The sequence below is a fragment of the Mobula hypostoma genome, chromosome 7 (genome assembly GCF_963921235.1).
Source record: "Mobula hypostoma chromosome 7, sMobHyp1.1, whole genome shotgun sequence".
Taxonomy (NCBI): Eukaryota; Metazoa; Chordata; class Chondrichthyes; order Myliobatiformes; family Myliobatidae; genus Mobula; species Mobula hypostoma.
In genome coordinates this window covers 13,389,083-13,408,234 of record NC_086103.1, presented here as the reverse complement: position 1 = coordinate 13,408,234, position 19,152 = coordinate 13,389,083, and the positions used below count along the sequence as shown (strand labels likewise).

Genomic DNA, 19,152 nt, shown 5'->3' with positions numbered 1-19,152 from the left:
CTGATCTTACCCTTCCTTCCTAAGTAGCCCTCCATTTTTCTATTGTCCATGTACCTATCTAAGAGCCTCTTAAATGTCCCGAATGTATCTGCCGCTACCACCAACCCAGGCAGAGTGTTCCACACACCCAGCACTCTCTGTGTAAAAACCTACCTCTGACATACCCCTCCATATTTTCCTCCAGTCACCTAAAAATTCTGTCCTGTTGTAGAACTTAGAAACTTAGAAAACCTACAGCACAATACAGGCCCTCCGGCCCACGATGCTGTGCCGAACGTGTACTTGCTTTAGCAAATACCTCGGGTTACCCAGAGCCTATCCAGGAGCTTCTTAAATGACCCCATCCGCCTCCACCACAATCACTGGCAGCCCACTCCATGCACTCACCACCCTCTGCATAAAAAACTTACCCCTGACATCCCCTCTGTACCTGCTCCCCAGCACCTTAAAACTGTGCCCTCTCGTGTTAGCCATTTCAGCCCTGGGAAATAGCCTCTGACTACCCATACGATCAATGCCTCTTATACACCCCTATCAGGTCACCTCTCATCCTCCGTCGCACCAAGGAGAAAAGGCCAAGGTACTCAACCTATTCTCATAAGGCATGCTCCCCAATCCAGGCAACATCCTTGTAAATCTCCTCTGCACCCTTTCTCTGGCTTCCACATCCTTCCTGTAGTGAGGTGACCAGAACTGAGCACAGTACTCCAAGTGGGGTCTGACCAGGGTCCTATATAGCTGCAACATTACCTCTCGGCTCTTAAACTCAATCCCATGGTTGATGAAGGCCAATGCACCGTATGCCTTCTTAACCACAGAGTCAACCTGCGCAGCAGCTTTGAGTATCCTATGGACTCGGACACTAAGATCCCTCTGATCCTCCACACTGCCAAGAGTCTTACCATTAATACTATATTCTGCCATCATATTTGACCTACCAAATGAATGAACCTCCTCACACTTATCTGGGTTGAACTCCATCTGCCACTTCTCAGCCCAGTTTTGCATCCTATCAATGTCCCGCTGTAACCTCTGACAGCCCTCCACACTATCCACAACACCTCCAACCTTTGTGTCATCAGCAAATTTACTAACCCATCCCTCCACTTCCTCATCCAGGTCATTTATAAAAATCACAAAGAGTAGGGGTCTCAGAACAGATCCCTGAGGCACACCACTGGTCACCGGCCTCCATGCAGAATATGACCCGTCTACAAACACTCTTTACAAGCCAGTTCTGGATCCACAAAGCAATGTCCCCTTGGATCCCATGCCTCCTTATTTTCTCAATAAGCCTTGCGTGGGGTACCTTATCAAATGCCTTGCTGAAATCCATATACACTACATGTACTGCTCTTCCTTCATCAACGTGTTTAGTCACATCCTCAAAAAATTCAATCAGGCTCGTAAGGCATGACCCGCCCTTGACAAAGCCATGCAGACTATTCCTAATCATATTATGCCTCTCCAACTGTTCATAAGTCCTGCCTTTCAGGATCTTCTCCATCAACTTACCAACCACTGAAGTCAGACTCACTGGTCTATAACTTCCTGGGCTATCTCTACTCCCTTTCTTGAATAAAGGAACAACATCCGCAACACTCCAATCCTCTGGAACCTCTCCCATCCCCACTGATGATTCAAAGATCATCGCCAGAGGCTCAGCAATCTCCTCCCTCACCTCCCACAGTAGCCTGAGGTACATCTCATCCGATCCCGGCGACTTATCCAACTTGATGCTTTCCAAAAGCTCCAGCACATCCTCTTCCTTAATATCTACATGCTCAAGCTTTTCAGTCCGCTGTAAGTCATTCTACAATCGCTAAGATCCTTTTCCGTAGTGAATACTGAAGCAAAGTATTCATTAAGTACCTCTGCTATCTCCTCCGGTTCCAAACACATTTTTCCAATGTCACACTTGATTGGTCCTATTCTCTTGCTCTTCACATACTTGTAGAATGCCTTGGGGTTTTCCTTAATCCTGCCCACCAAGGCTTTCTCATGGCCCCTTCTGGCTCTCCTAATTTCATTCTTAAGTTCCTTCCTGCTAGCCTTATGATTTTCTAGATCTCCATCATTACTTAGTTTCTTGAACCTTTCGTAAGCTTTTTGTTTCTTCTTGACTAGAGTTTCAACAGCCTTTATACACCATGGTTCCTGTATTCTACCATCCTTTCCCTGTCTCATTGGAGTGTGCAGAACACCACACAAATATCCCCTGAACATTTGCCACATTTCTTCCGAATATTTCCCTGAGAACATCTGTTCCCAATTTATGCTTCCAAATTCCTGCCTGATAGTCTCATATTTCCCCTTACTCCAATTTTTTAATAGATTATGAGGACACGCAGTCCTCTTTTATTGTCATTTAGTAATGCATGCGTTAAGAAATGATACAATATTCTTACGGTGGGATATCACAGAAACACAGGACAGACCAAGACTGAAAAACTGACAAAAACCACATAATTATAACATATAGTTACAACAGTGCAAGCAATACTGCAACTTTATGAAGAACAGGCCGTGAGCACGGTAAAAAAGTTCAAAGTCTCTCGAAAGTCCCACATCTCATGCAGACGGGAGAAGGAAGTAATTAAACGCTTTCCTAACTTGTCTGTTCCTATCCCTCTCCAATGCTACGGTAAAGGTGATAGAATTGTGATCACTATCTCCAAAATGCTCTCCCACTGAGAGATCTGACACCTGACCAGGTTCATTTCCCAATACCAGATCAAGTACAGCCTCTCCTCTTGTAGGCTTATCTACAGATTGTGTCAAGAAACCTTCCTGAACACACCTAACAAACTCCACCCCATCTAAACCCCTTGCTCTAGGGAGATGCCAATCAATATTTGGGAAATTAAAATCTCCCACCACAACAACCCTGTTATTATTACAGCTTCCCAGAATCTATCTCCCTATCTGCTCCTCAATGTCCATGTTACTATTGGGTGGTCTATAAAAAACACCCAGTAGAGTTATTGACCTCTTCCTGTTTCTAACTTCTACCCACAGAGACTCCGTAGACAATCCCTCCATGGCTTCCTCCTTTTCTGCAGCCGTGACACTATCGCTGATCAACAGTGCCACACCCCCACCTCTTTTGCCTCCCCCCCTGTCCTTTCTGAAACATCTAAAGCCTGGCACTCGAAGTAACCATTCCTGCCCCTGAGCCATCCAAGTCTCTGTAATGGCCACATCATATCTCCAGTACTGATCCACACTCCGCTTTGTTCATGATGCTACAACATAGGACGGTCCAGCAGAGTATGGGCCCTTCAGCTCATGATGTTGTGCCCACTGATATAAAACTACTCCATGATTGACTTCCCAGTTACTGCATCTGGGTAACACGATGCATACGACTGACACTGACAAGTTTGCAAAATTACTGTGTTTGATTATTTCCCATTCCGAAATGTCAGTCCATGGCCTCCTCTACTGATACAATGAGACCACACTCAGGTTGGAGGAGAAACACCATATGTTCTGTCTGGGTAGCCTCCAACCTGATGGCATGAACATCGATTTCTCAAACTTCCAGTAATTGCCCTCTTCCTTCACCAATCTCTCTCTCTCAACTTATCTCCTTACCTGCCCATCACCTCCCTCTGGTGCTCCCCCGCCCTCCCTTTCTTCCATGGTCTTGTACCCTCTCCTATCAGATTCCCCCTCCTCCAGCCCTTTATCTCTTCCACCTATCAACTTCCCAGCTCTTTACTTCACCCCTCCCGGCTCCAGGACTCACCCATCTCCTACGACCTTGTACTTCTTCCTCCCCTCCTCCCACCTTCTTAGTCTGACTTCTCCACTTTCCTTTCAGTCCTGATGAAGGGTCTTGGCCTGAAACGTCAATGGTATTTTTTTCCCATAGAAGTTGCCTGACCTGCTGAGTTCTTCCAGCATTTTGTGCGTTGCTTGGGATTTCCAGCATTTGCAGATTTTCTAGTGTTTGTGCCTCTATATTTGGCGTTTGACCAAATGTGGCCCCTCTTTCTTCTTCAGTCCTGACAAGGACGGCAGTTCCAAACTGTTCCACACGGAACTGATTTAATAATTAAAGTGGCCATTGTTCCAACCTCCACAGAAAGGGGGGCACGGTAGTGTAGCGGTTAGCACAGTGTTTTACCGCGCCGGTGACCTGGGCCTAATTCCCACTGCTGTCTGGAAGGAGTTTGAACGCTCCCCACGTGACCATGTGGGTTTCCTCCGGGTGCTCCAGCTTCCTGCCACTGTCCAAGGCTGTACGGGTTAGGGTTAGTGACTGTGGGCATACTACGTTGGCACTTGCGAGCACATCCTTGGACCGTGTTGGTCGTTGATGCCAACAACACATTCCACTGTGCGTTTCTACGTACAGTACATGTGACAAATAAAGCAAATCTTTAATCTTTATCTCTAAGTGAAAAGTGATCAAATAAAACTATGTATCTAAACCGTAAATGTCCACTGAGGCAGAACTGGGTGCAGTCTCGGATTACAATTTCCCGTTTGTTCTGTCCACACCACGGACGGGTCAGAATGCTGGCACATGACAGAGGATGACCTGGCCGGGCTGTCGTCATTCTCCACCAGAAGCTCTTCGTTCTACTCCAGAATGTGCTCTGTATTTTCTGGCCAAGAAAGATTTCCAACCACGCCCTACTCACAGCAGGACATGGCCACAATCCTCATGAGGAAACGCTGGAGATGGATTGGACACGTGACGAGAAGAGAGGCCGACTCCACCATCAAGCCAGCACTTCATCGGACCCCTAAAGGGCAGAGGAAACACAGGAGACCAAAGGCAAATTCACTCTCTACCACAGAGGCAGAAATGAGGACCCTGAACCACACCTGGGGCACAATAGAGAAGACGGAACTGGAGGACTGTCATTGCTGCCCTAAACGTCAGCGGCTTAATGGGCAGGAAATAAGTGTAAGGGGTTTCTTCTTTTATGTTACTGCGTAGGCTAATCAAAATGGCTTCTTTGTTATGTTATAATCAAAATGGCTTCTTTGTTATGTTATAATTAAAATGGCTTTTCTGAAGTAACTGCGATGTAAGGAGTACTCTCTCTCTCTGCTTGTTTGTGTTATATTATTGATAAGAGAGAGAATGAACCAATTGGGATAGATGTTATTCTTTCTTGTGTGTCTGTAAGCTATTGTGTTGCGTGGGCTTTGGGGGAGAAGGCGCGATGGGGACAGAGAGAGTGGACGCGATGCTGTGAGCTGGCCGAAGGGATGGACCCTGAGCGGGAGTCCGAGGCCCAGGGTCTTCGGCGAGGGGAGGAGACGAAGACAGACTCGTGTGGAGTGTCTGGTTGACCACTGTGGTTGGTCCCAGGCGGCGGGTTGAGGGGGTCGGAGGGGATCGAATGGTGGAAAGAAGACTCCATTAATTGAGCTCCAACTGTTGTGCACGAAGTGGTTGAACTTTGATAAGTTTGCCGCCTTTTACTTTCCTTTTATATTTTATCTCTATTAATTACATAGTTCCAGTAAGATCTATAAATTGTAATCATTTAATGGCATTTGGTGTATTGTCTGTTATTTGGCGGGGTGGGGTACGTCACACAGCATCCACACAAACTTGATTACCCAGTTTGGCGGGCTGAAGGCTGCTCCCCCGAGACGAAAGCGAGCTGAGCGAGTCTGAGGCTTACCAGGGGGCTACATAAATATAGAATGACGTGGGTGCACAGTAGCGTAGTGATTAGCATAACACTATAACAGTGCTAGCAACCTGGGTTCAATTCTCGCTGCTGTCTGTACGTCCTCCACGTGACTGCGTGGGTTTCCTCCGGATGCCTCAGTTTCTTCCCTCATTCCAAAGACACGCGGTTAGTAAGTTTATTGATCACATGGGTTTTATAGGACAGTGCGAGCCCATTGGGCCGGAAGGACCTGTTACCCTGCTCTATCTCCAAAAAATACATAGAACACTACAGCACAGTACAGGCCCTTCGGCCCATAATATTGTGCTGACCATTTAACCTACTCCAAGGCCAATCTAACCCTCCCACATATCCCTCCATTTTTCTGTCATCCATGAGCATAGCTAATTGTCTCTTCAATCTCCCTGTTGTATCTGCCTCTACCACCCCCGGCAGAGTATTCCACATACTCACCACTCTCTTTCTGACACCCCCTACATTTCCCTTCAATCAGTGTATAATCATGCCCCCTCGTATTAGCCATTTCCGCTCTGAGTCCAACCTGGGTACAATTGCATCCCGTAACTTCCTGCTCTTGCATGGAAGTTGATGGAGAATCCCAGGTGAAGGACATGCAGTTTAGTTTCTGCCAGGCCCAACAAGAAGAATAATTACTGTTGAAGAGAAATCCTCACTGAATTTGCTCGAGGACCTGAGTAAGATGTTGCAATAAAGGATTTATTGTCACTAATGCTCCTGCTTGCATGGTGGGTGGTGTGAATGCTGATGCTTCATGCTAGAATAATCTGGGGGAGGGGGAGGGATGCTTTATGATACATGTGCGTGGGAGGGGGGCAGGGGGCGTTGGGTTCTTACATCTTTTTTCTGTCATTCATTCCTTTGGGGTTTTCTGTTTCGAGGATGTTTGTGAAGAGTAAGAATTTTAGGCTGTATATTGTGTGCATTCTCTGATGTTAAATGAAACCATTGAACTTGGTGAGCATCGGCAGCTTCCACCGTGATATTTCATTTTTAATCAGAAATGCAGCACAGAACAGGCCCTTCCAGCCTAACAATGCACGCTGCCCAGCAACCCACCTATTTAACCCCAGCTGAATGACAGGACAGTTTACAAATGACCAATTAACCTATCAACCTGCACATCTTTGGACTGTGGGAGGAAACCGGAGCACCCGGAGGAAACCCACATGGTCACGGGGAGGATGTACAAACTACTGACAGCGGGCACCAGGATTGAACCCTTTACTCCAGAGTCCCAGAGCTGTAACAGTGTTTTGCTAACCACTGAGGCGCCCACTTTAATTGCAACTAGGCCCCAGCAAGAATAATTAGTGTTGGAGAGAAATCTTCAATGAATTCACTTATGGATTTGAGTGAGATGTTGCATTAAAGGGCTAACGTCACTTGGCGTGCATCGCAGTGGCCGCCGTGAGGTCCCACTGCACCAACACCGAACAGCAAGGCAGTGGAAGACATTTTTCTCCACGTATCCTTGCCATAATTGTCAACAGCTGGGAAAGGGAGGAGCATAGAGCTCTGGAGGGCTGGAGGCCCATCAGACAGTTGTTAAAACACCCACGACGCCTAGGGTGGGGCAGATCCAGATGTTAGCAGCCTGTCCCTGAGCTGACCGTATACTACGAAAATCACTCAGCCAAGGCAGCTGTGGAGATGAGGAAATGCCCTAATGACCAGAGACTGAGAGAAAGCAGCCTTTCGTTAAAGGAGCCTTCCTCAATAACCAGTTGAACAGAGACTGTACAGCTCAGTACTGACTACGGTATATAAGAGTGCCTGGTAACGATGCTCTTTCTGTTCCGCAACTCCAAACGCTGGGGTTTGCAGTTCAGTTCTGGTGTCCTCTGTAACAAGTTTGCATGTTCTCCCCGTGACCGCGTTGGTTTCCTCCGAGTGCTCTCACATTCCACAGTAGGTTAACTGGCCATTGTAAATTGTCCTGTGATTTTGCTAGGGTTAGATTGGGGGGGGGGGGTGTCAGTGGGTGGCCCAACTTGGAAGGTGAGAAGGGCCTGTTCCATGCTGTATCTCGAAATAAAATAATTGTACTGACCTATATAAACCAATTCCATGATCACTGAGTCATAGAGAAGTACAGCACAGAAACAGGCCCTTTGGCCCGTCTAGTCTATGCCTACTCCCATTGAACTGCACCGGGACCATAGCCCTCCATATCCCTACTATCCATGTACCTATCCAAACCTCTCTTAAACGTTGAAATCGAGCTCCCGTGGACCACATGCACTGGCAGCTCGTTCTACACACTCACGACCCTCTGAGTGAAGACATTTCCCCTCATGTTCTCCTTTATCTTTTCACCTTTCACCTTTAACCCACGACCTCTGGCTGTAGACCCACCCAATGTCAGTAGAAGAAGCCTGCCTGCATTTACCCTATCTATACCCCTCATAATTTTGTCCAGCTAATCTAACAGTGATCGGCAACAGAGGTTCAATTCCCACTGCTGCCTGTAAGGAATTTGTACATTAAGCTTGTAACTGGTTTCCTCCCCCATTCTAAACTTACTAATCTATATAAATCTACTCCAAGATGAGTTTTTCTATCATCCATCTACCTATCTAAGAACCTTCTAAATGTCCCTAATGTATCTGCCTCTACCAGCACCTCTGGCAGGGCAGTCCACGTACTCACCACTCTCTGTGTAAATTACCTACCTCTGACAATCTCCCATACTTTCCTACAATCACCTTAAAAAGAAGTCCTGAAGAGCATGGAGAGATTTAATTCTTTCCATACTAAAGTCCCTGGTAATATTGGACACAGAACAGTACAGGCCCTTCGGCCCACAGGACTGTGCTGACACTTTAACCTACACTAAGATCAATCAAACCCTTCCCTCCCACATAACCCTCCATTTTTCTATCATCCATGTGCCTATTTAAGAGTCTCTTAAATGTCCTTAATGTATCCGCCTCTATCACCACCCCTGACAGGGTGTTCTACACACCCACCACTCCCTGTGTGAAAAACCTACCTCTGACATCCCCCTACTCTCTCCTCCACTCACCTTAACTGGACGTCCTCCGGCCATTTCTGCCCTGGGAAAAGGTGCTGGCCATCACTCTACAGTGGCTGTCCACACTAATGAGTAAAGACATTGCTGAATGCAGGTTTAAGATATAATCAGCAATCTGCTTCCTCACAAGAGAAAACTTACAAGGATGTTGTCAGGACTTGAAGAAATGAGTTATTGGGAAAGTCTGAATTGGTTAGGACTTCATTCCTAAGAACACAGAAGACTGAGGGTAGGTTTGATAAATTACGAGGGGTATAGACAGGGTAAATGCAAACAGGCTTTTTTCCACTGGGGTTGGGTGAGACTAGATCTAGAGGTCATGGGTTAAGGGTGAAGGGTGAAATGTTTAAGGGGAACCTGAGGGGGATCTTCTTTGCTCAGAGGGTGGTGAGAGTGTGGAACGAGCTGCCAGTGGAAGTGGTGGATGTGGGTTTGATTGCAATGTTTCAGAGAAGTTTGGATAAGTACCCAGATGGGAGGAGTATGGAGGGATATGGTCGATGGGACCAGGAAGATTAATAGTTCAGCACAGACTAGATGGGCCGAACTGCCTGGTTTTGTGCTGTAGTGTTCTATGACTCGACGACTTGATTCAGTAGGCAGAACTTGTGCAGCACAGCTATCAGCGCCCAGAAAGCAAGAGCCCACTAAGTACTTCAGTCAGAGCAGGGAACGTTTCCCAGTCCATCCCCACCTGACTGGCTGCAGCCTGGTCTGGTACGACAGCTCCACTGGTCTGAAATGCCAGGAGATGCAGACGGTGATGGACTCAGCCTAATCCATCCTTCCCCACCAGCGGTAGTATCGACGGGAGGCACTGCCTTAAAAAGGCAACATCCATCATCGAAGACTCCCAGCATCCAGGCCCCGCCAACTCCTCTCAGCTCCCATCGCGTCGGGCAGGAGGTACAGAAGCCTCAGGGTTCAGGGGCAGCTGATTCCTGAACCAACTGGCACAACACTGATCACTACAGCTTAGTAACACAATGGCCACTCTGATCACTTTGCACTAAAATGGACTTTGGTTTTGTATATATACCACGAACTGAACTGAACTTTACTCATCATCGTAAGACTGTATCTTTTTACCCCTAGACTAAAGAAGCTTGGTTTGTTCATACATATATTTCCACACTTACTGATATACTTACCTATATATATATATATATAAAATCATTGCTAACCTGTTTGATTTATCTACATTTATATTACTGTATTGCATAGTTACTAATAAATATTATTAGTTAATAGCAATACTGGATTCCAAAGTGTTTTCTATTTCTGCTGGTTCTTTAACCCGTCACGGGGCTCGTGACAGTATGAACAGTGTGCAAGACAAGCTTTTCACTGTATCTCGATACATGTGACAATAATAAACAATTTACCAATTCCAATGTATCTATCATTTATATGTATCTTGTGAATGCTGCTTATCTTGTGATCTGTGCCTGTGATGTTGCTGCAGGATCATAAGACCAGAATTAGGCCATTCAGCCCATCGAGTCTGCTCCGCCATGCCTGCCTTCTCCCCATAAAGAACCTACCAACCTCTGCTGCGAGTACACCCAGTGACTTGGCCCCCACAGCCGTCTGGATTCGCCACCATCCACAAACCTGGCCGCAAGGCCGTCAATTCTGTCCTCCCAATCGTTGACTCACAACGTGAAAAGGTGGATCTCAAGCAAGTACACTTTTGTTGCAACTGTGCATACATGGACTTGTGCAGATAACAAGAAACTCGATTTTGACACTTTATACAGAAGCTGGACTGATCAGACTTATATTTGAACAGTCCCAGCCTGAGCATGCACACTTACCAGACTTCTGAGGGCCAATAATTAGAAGTTTCGGAAGTCTGTCACATGTTTTTTCTTTGGACCAGATGTCCTTGTGCCTTTTATCTTCACAAGGATCCTGAAACAGAATGGATACAAGAGCCAGGTGTATATTCAGAATTCAAACTGTGTGGTACGGAAGCTGCAAGGTGACGTTGCAGACGAAGGGCCTGATCCTTACTACCCGTCCCACAATCTCTCTGACCCACTACCCTCAGGAGCATCAGAACTGGGACTGTCAGACTGGGTGACAGCTTCTTCCCTCAGGCTGTGAGACTGATGAATACCCTGTCACCACCGAGGTCTCGTCACTAGGACAGCGAGCTGTTTACTGTTTACCTGGGCTGTGCATGGCATGCAGTTTGAATTGCATTTTATTAATTTATTTGTGATAATATTTTGTTTTAGTACTGTGTATGATGTATGTCTTGTGGGTGCACCGTGGTCTGGAGGAACGCTGTTTTGTTTGGTTGTATACGGAGAAAATAAATAATTATCTAAGTAGGTATACTGTATGTCATCATATACAACCCTGAGATTCTTTTTCTTGCAGGCATTCACAGTAAATTCAGGAAACACAACAGGATGGACAAACACCAGTGTGCAGGAGACAAGAAACTGTGCAAATACAAAAGGAAAAAAAGGAAATAATACTAATAATAATGAAAAACAATAAATATCAAAAACATGAGATGAAGAGCCCTTGAAAGTGAGTCCATAGTTTGTTGGAACAGTTTAGTGATGGGGCAAGTGAATTTGAGTGATGTTATCCCCTCTGGTTCAGGAGCCTGATTGTTGAGGGGTAGTAACTGTTCCTGAACTTGGTGGTGTGGGTCCTGAGGCTCCCATACCTTCCTGATGACAGCAGCAAGAAGACAGCATGACCTGGGTGGTGGGGGTCCCTGATGATGGATGCAGCTTTCCTCTATGTGCTCAATGGTGGGGAGGGTTTTACCCGCGACAGACTGGGCCGTATCCACTACTTTTTTGCAGGATTTTCTGCTCAAGGGCATTGGTGTTTCCATACCAGGCTGTGATGCAACCAGGATACATTTATGTAAGGTCAGATGACAATAAACTTGAACTTAAACTTAAATTTGTTATCAATGAGTGTATCTGTCACCATATACAACCCTGAGGTTCACTTTCTTGCAGACGCTCACAGTAGAACAAAAAAACACAATAGAATCAATGAAAAACGACACACGCAAACACGAGGAATTCTGCAGATGCTGGAAATTCAAGCAACACACATAAAAGTTGCTGGTGAACGCAGCAGGCCAGGCAGCATCTCTAGGAAGAGGTACAGTCGACGTTTCGGGCCTAGACCCTTCGTCAGGACTAACTGAAAGAAGAGCTAGTAAGAGATTTGAAAGTGGGAGGGGGAGGGGGAGATCCAAAATGATAGGAGAAGACAGGAGGGGGCCTGCTGCGTTCACCAGCAACTTTTATGTGCGCGAAAAACTACACACACTGTCAAACAACCAATGTGCAGAAGACAAACTGTGCAAATACAGAAAAGAGTAATAAATGCTAAATAGGTAAATAATATGTGAAAATGAGTTGTAGGTCCTTGAAAGTGAGTCCATAGGTGGAATCATTCAGTGTTGAAGCGAGCGAAGTTATCTACACCGGTTCAGGAGCCTAATGGCTGTAAGGTGACATCAGCTCCCCATCCGAGGCCCAACGACAACCAGGGAGTTCTCTGGGCTCGAAAAGACGTCCTGTCAGCTACTCTGTCTCCCAGGAGAAGGCAAACAGTGATGTATGTGAATGTTGTCCTGTGCACTGGGTCAGTGGGAGGCCATTAACAGGAGAGTGAGAAGAGGAAGCAGAGATCCCGGGAGAACAGAGCAGAGAGCAGAAAGAATGCTGATGTAATTCCCTACAAATCAATAATACCGGGTATAGGAGCAGAACGTTGTTACTTTATGTGAAACTTATTCCAATTTAACTATGTTAACTTAAACTTGTCGTAAGACCTTGTCACAGAGCTAGGCCATTCAGCTCATCGAATCTGTTCTGCCACTCCATCAGCGCTGATTTACTATCCCTCTCAACCCCATTCCTTTGCCTTCTCCCTGTAACCCTTGTTACCCTGACTAAATATGAACCTATCAACCTCTGCCTTATGCAAATCCAGTGACTTGGCCTCCGCAGATTCCCCACTCTCTGGCATAATCGCACGAAAGCAGCACCCATTATCAGGGGCCCCACCACACAGAACATCCTCTCTTCTCGTTGCTGCCATCAGGAAGAAGGTACAGGAGTCTCAGGATTCACAACATCAGGTTCAGGAACAGTTATTACCCCGCAACCATCAGGCCTTTAAACCAGAGGGGATAACTCCACTCACCCCATCACTGAACCGTTGCCACAAACTATGGACTCACTTTCAAGGACTCTTCATCTCATGTTCTCCATATTTATTGCTTATTTATTTATTATTATTATAATTTTTTCATTCTTTTTTATATTTTCACAGTTTGTTGTCTTTTGCCCACTGGTTCTTTGCCCTGTTAGTACGGCCTATCATTGATTTTATTATGGTTCTTGGATTTACTGAGGATGATAACAAATTTACTTTGAACTTGTTCAGGGGAGGCAAACCTCAAAGATACTTCACAGAGGAGCAGCACGATAACCACAAGAGATGCTGGAAATCCAGAACAACACACACTAAATGCTGGAGGGTTAGGGAATGCTGCAGAGATATTGGGGAGTGAAGGATGGAGGATTTACAAAGGGAGGGTATGGAGGATGGAAGAGGTTACAGAGAGAGTGGGGAGAGGGGTTTGTGGTGTTTGTGTAGCTGTGGAAAGTAGGGTGCAGATAGGGATGGGGGGGGCCTACAAAAACATGTAGGGCAATGAAGGGGTTTCAGAGATGTGAGGTAAGGTAGTTTTGTCAAAGGTGTTGTGGAAGGCTCCTTCACGAGGCACAAGAATAAACCCACACGTCCAATAGCCTGTCTGTGGAAATAAAATCCTTCACTCCCTCCACAATGCAACCATAGAGTGTGACACAGCAGCCAATGACTGTAAGGAGTTTGTACATTCTCCAGTGACTGTGTGAATTTTAAGTTCAAGTTTAACTGTCATTCAATCACACATGAAAACACAAGAGATTCTGCAGGTGCTGGAAATTCAGAGCAACACACACACAATGCTGGAGGAACTGCTGAAGGGTCTCGGCTTGCAATGTCAACCATACTCCTTTCCATAGATGCTGCCTGGTCTGCAGCATTGTGTGTGTTACACACGAATACCAAACGAAACAGCGTTCCTCCTGGGCCAAGGTGCAAAACACAGTACCAACAGTCATGCACAGCACAAAGCCCATATAAGACAGCTGTAAAATGCAATCACACAAAAATAAATACAGTCCAAGTCCCTGAGTTCATGAATGTTGTTGGCAAGAACAAACCCACAAAATCTGCAGACGAATGCATCCAGCTTGTCTTCTACTGAGCCAGTACTGGAGGGCAGCACCGACGCCAGCGTGGGCATCGCGCCACACCGACGCCAGCGTCACCTCTCCAGGGCGGTTGCAACAGGCGTCACCGTGGCATGAAGCCAAGTCCGCGCTACAAACAAGGCTACACACCTCCTCTGGTGTTGGTCCCACCAATAAACTAGTGAACTGGACCTGCAGCGTTCCACAGTACCAACGTCCAACAGGGCCTTGCGATCACAAGAAGATGACCTCTTGCTGCTCGACTGCACACTGAGTCCGACGTCCCTCCGTACACGGTCTGCACAGTCCCCTCTCCCAGCTCCTCTGCTAATGAACATCTCTCTGATGGGGGTAGAACGCCAGTAGCTGAAGCTCTGAATTATTATGGATATTTCCTCTTGCTGCTCCGGTTTCATCCTACATCCAAAGATGTATGGGTTAAGGTTTGTGAGTTGTGGACGTGCTATGTTGGTGCTGGAAGCATGGTGACACTAGCCGGCTGCCCCCAGCACATCCTTGGACTGTGTTGGTTGTTGACGCAAATGATGGGTTTCACTGTGTGTTTCTATGTACACGTGACAAGTAAAGATAGCTTCCTTTTCCTTCTTTCTCTCTTTTCTTACTTTCTTTCTCTTTCTGTCTGTCTAACTCTCTCTCACTCTCGTCTGATCCCAGGGCAGCGAGCTCTCACCTGCCAGAAGGGGTCTTGCTCCTCGGGGAAGAGCTGGAAGTACCGCTCGGCCAGCTGAACAGGAGGGAGAGTCTGCAGCTTCAGGTTAGTCCAGCATTGCACGAAGCTGATCAGGTTCTTGAAGGTGTACAGGCCCAGCCGGTCGTTGCCGTAGTTGGACAGGTGAGTCATGAAGATGCTGATCTAGGAGAGAGGGGAGGGAGAGATCAGTATTTCACACTCACCCATCTCACACACACACTCACACACACCCATGCACACATACACACACACACCCAGACACACACCCATATACACATAGACACCCATACACACAGAGACACATCCATACACATACACACACCCATACACACTCACACACAACCCTCAAACACAGACAGACACACATTCACACTGTGTCGTACAGTCATAGAATCATTGAATGCTACAGCACGGGAACAAGCCCTTCGGCCCATCTAGCCCAAGCCTAGTACCAATGACCTGCAGCTGGACCGTCGCCCTACATACTCCTCCCTTCCAGTGTACTTGACCAAACTGCTCTTACATGTTGAAATCAAAGCCACATCCGCCACTTCCACCGGCAGCTCGTTCCACACTGTCACTTTCTCATTTCTCCACCCTCTGAGTGAAGAAATTCTCCCTCAGGTTCCCCTAAGTATTTCAACCTTCACCCTTAACCCATAGCTCTAAATCCAATCGCACCCAACCTCAGTGGAAAAATCCTGCTTGCATTTACCCTGTCTATATCCCTCATAAATTTGTATACCTCCATCAGATCTCCCCCCTCCCCCCCCCACCGATTCTCCTATGCTCTGGGCAGCAAATAATATTGGGGTGGGCATTAGGAGTGGGCAACGTGAAGCACAAAATCACCAAGTTCACCCCCCCACACTCTCCCTTCCTTCTTTTCCCGTTCCCCATTCTGGTTTCCTACTCAACCCTTTTCCTCAACTGCCCATCACCTCCCCCTGGTGCCCCTCTTAGAAACATAGAAAATAGGTGCAGGAGTAGGCCATTCGGCCCTTCGAGCCTGCACCGCCATTTATTATGATCATGGCTGATCATCCAACTCAGAACCCAGCCTTCCCTCCATACCCCCTGACCCCTGTAGCCACAAGGGCCATATCTAACTTCCTTTTAAACATAGCTAATGAACTGGCCTCAACAGTTTGCTGTGGCAGAGAATTCCACAGATTCACCACTCTCTGTGTGAAGAAGTTTTTCCTAACCTCGGTCCTAAAAGGCTTCCCCTCTATCCTCAAACTGTGACCCCTCGTTCTAGACCTCCCCAACATCGGGAACAATCTTCCCGCATCTAGCCTGTCCAATCCCTTTAGGATCTTATATGTTTCAATCAGATCCCCCCTCAATCTTCTAAATTCCAACGAGTACAAGCCCAGTTCATCCAGTCTTTCTTCATATGAAAGACCTGCCATCCCAGGAATCAATCTGGTGAACCTTCTTTGTACTCCCTCTATGGCAAAGATGTCTTTCCTCAGATTAGGGGACCAAAACTGCACACAATACTCCAGGTGTGGTCTCACCAAGGCCTTGTACAACTGCAGTAGTACCTCCCTACTCCTGTACTCGAATCCTCTCGCTATAAATGCCAGCATAAATGCCAGCTCTTCCTTCCCTCTCTCCCAATGCCCACTCTTCTCTCCTATCAAAATTCAAAGTTCAAAGTCAATTTATTATCAAAGTTCATATACGTCACCATACACAACCCTGAGATTCATTTTCTTGCAGGCATACACAGTAAATCCACACTGGAATCATAACCATGACATGTAATCACTGTATGACAGCACCAACGTGGTCGTTCAACCAGCGTGCAAAAGACAACAAACTGGGCAAATTCAAAAAGAAAGAAATAATAATTAACTAAATAAGCAATAAATATTCTGATCATGAGATGAAGAGTCCTTTGCAGAATCTCGCGTTTAACATTTAAAAGATGCTTGGGCAGGTGGATGGACAGGAATAGTTCAGGGGTTTATGGGCTGGACACAAGCAAATGGGACTGGCTGATCTGGGAAATCTGGTCAGCGTGGAGCAGTCTGTTTCTGTCCTGAGCGGCTCGATGACTCTATGAATGGAAGGAACCTTGTTTATCCTGGGGAGGACCAGAGCTCGTCTTATGTATTTATTTAGTGATGATTTATTGATCTAGAGTCTTCCGGCTCGTCATACAACACCCCAGCAACCTCCAACAAACCCAATTTAACTCTAACCTAATCACGGGACAGCTTACAATGACCAAGTAACCCGGCCGGTATGCAGGTTACTTTGGACTGTGGGTTGAAACCGGAGCACTCGGGTGGATTCCACAGGGAGGACGTACAGAGACTCCTTACAGAACAACGCCAGAATTGAACTCGGAACTCTGGAACACCCTGAGCATTGTGCAAAATAGCATTGTGCAAAACGCTTGTTAAATAACGCAAACACCAGCAATTCTGCAGATGCTGCAAATTCAAGCAACACACATCAAATTTGCTGGTGAACGCAGCAGGCCAGGCAGCACCTCTAGGTACTGGGAGATGGTTTTGCTGAACACCTACGCTCTGTCTGCCAGAGAAAGCAGGATCTCCCAGTGGCCACACATTTTAATTCCACGTCCCATTCCCATTCTGATATGTCTATCCATGGCCTCCTCTACTGTAAAGATGAAGCCACACTCAAGTTGGAGGAACAACACCTTATATTCCGTCTGGGTAGCCTCCAACCTGATGGCATGAACATTGACACCTCTAACTTCCGCTAATGCCCCACCTCCCCCTTGTACCCCATCGTTATTTATTTATATACACACATTCTTTCTCTCTCTCTCTCCTTTTTCTCCCTCTGTCCCTCTGACTATACCCCTTGCCCATCTTCTGAGTTTTTCCCCCTCCCCCTTTTCCTTCTCCCCGGACCTCCTGTCCCATGATCCTCTCATATCCCTTTTGCCTATCACCTGACCAGCTCTTGGCTCCATCCCTCCCCTCCTGTCTTCTCCTAATATTTTGGATCTCCCCCTCCCCCTCCCACTTTCAAATCTCTTACTCACTCTTCCTTCAGTTAGTCCTGACGAAGGGTCTCGGCCTGAAACGTTGACTGTACCTCTTCCTAGAGATGCTGCCCGGCCTGCTGCGTTCACCAGCAACTTTGATGTGAGTTGCTTGTTAAATAATATGTTTTTTAAATTTCTTCTAACGTTTGTTTCCCTTTCAAATCAAATACTAACCTGTCTTGATTTGAAAGGGAAACAACGGCACTTCGAGGATTAGCTGGGCAGTTGTGGATGAAATCCGAGAAATTCGCACCTCAGTTGATGTGTGGAATGGTTTCTCTGCAGGAAGGCAATCACTGACTCACACTTGGACCTACCGGCAGATTGGGAGGTTTATATTGCAGGCTCTGGCAGGCACTGATTCACACCTCATTCCTGCCACAGATGAGAAATGAGCCAGCACTCCTGAGTGTGTCACACCAAGAGGCAGCTACAGATGGAGCTGGGTAGAGGCGAGAAAATTAATTATGCTTCCTCGGCAGGAGGGGTTTAAGGCCACTGCCAAACACAGATGGCAGAGAGAAGGCATTGACCACAGGACTCCAGGATGCAGAGAGAGTTGGAGATCTTTCTAGGGACAGCTGGAAAACTACCATCAATCGTCCACCTTCCTCAAATAACCAGAACTCGCAAAGCAGAACCCTCTCCCATCTTCATAAACACAAGAGATCCCGCAGATGCTGGAAATCCGGACCGACACACACAAATGCCTGAGGAACTCAGCAGGTCAGGCAGCATCTGTGGAAATGGATAAACGGTCCACGTTTTGGCCCTTCGTCAAGCCTGGAGAGGAAGGGGGAAGAAGCTGGAATAAGAAGGTGAGGGGAAGGGAAGGAGGACAAGCCGGCAGGTGATGGGTGAGACCAGGTGAGTGGGTGACGATGGGGATGGGGTGAGAAGCCGGAAGGGGACAGGTGGAAGAGGTAAGGGGCTGAAAGGGGGAATCTGACAGGAGAAGGAAGTGGACCATGGGAGAAAGGGCAGGAGGGGAGGCACCTGAAGCAGGTGATAGGCAAGACAGGAGAAGGGGTGAGAGGGGAACCAAAATACAGAATGGAAAACTATTTCAAATGCTGTTATTTAAAGGTTCAAAAATGTTCAGAGCTCCAGTTCCTAGGAGGGAACATCACCAATAGATCCAACCATGTCAACCTCATGGCCAGGAAAGCTCACCAACACCTCTACTTCCTCAGGAGGCCAAAGAAATTTGGCATGTCCACTTTGACCCACACCAATTTGTTTCAATGCACTACAGAAAACATCCTGTCCGGATGCACCTGGCTCGGTACGGCAACAGCTCTGCCCGTGACCACAGGAAACTGCAGAGAGTTGTGGACACAGCTCAGCACGTCACAGAAACCAGCCTCCCCTCCATGGACTCTGTCTACACTTCTCAC

General features: G+C 46.9%; 1 protein-coding gene across 2 annotated transcripts in view; it reads right to left on the bottom strand.

Moving 5' to 3' along the window:
- Positions 1 to 19,152, bottom strand: part of ndst1b (N-deacetylase/N-sulfotransferase (heparan glucosaminyl) 1b) — a 213,140-nt gene that overhangs the window by 22,937 nt on the left and 171,051 nt on the right. For both annotated transcript variants that reach the window (XM_063053048.1, XM_063053049.1), the window contains exons 8-9: positions 14,701 to 14,883; positions 10,536 to 10,632 (exon numbers count right to left, since the gene is read on the bottom strand). In XM_063053048.1, the coding sequence (XP_062909118.1) occupies positions 10,536 to 10,632; positions 14,701 to 14,883 (280 nt within the window). The remainder of the gene's footprint in view (positions 1 to 10,535; positions 10,633 to 14,700; positions 14,884 to 19,152) is intronic.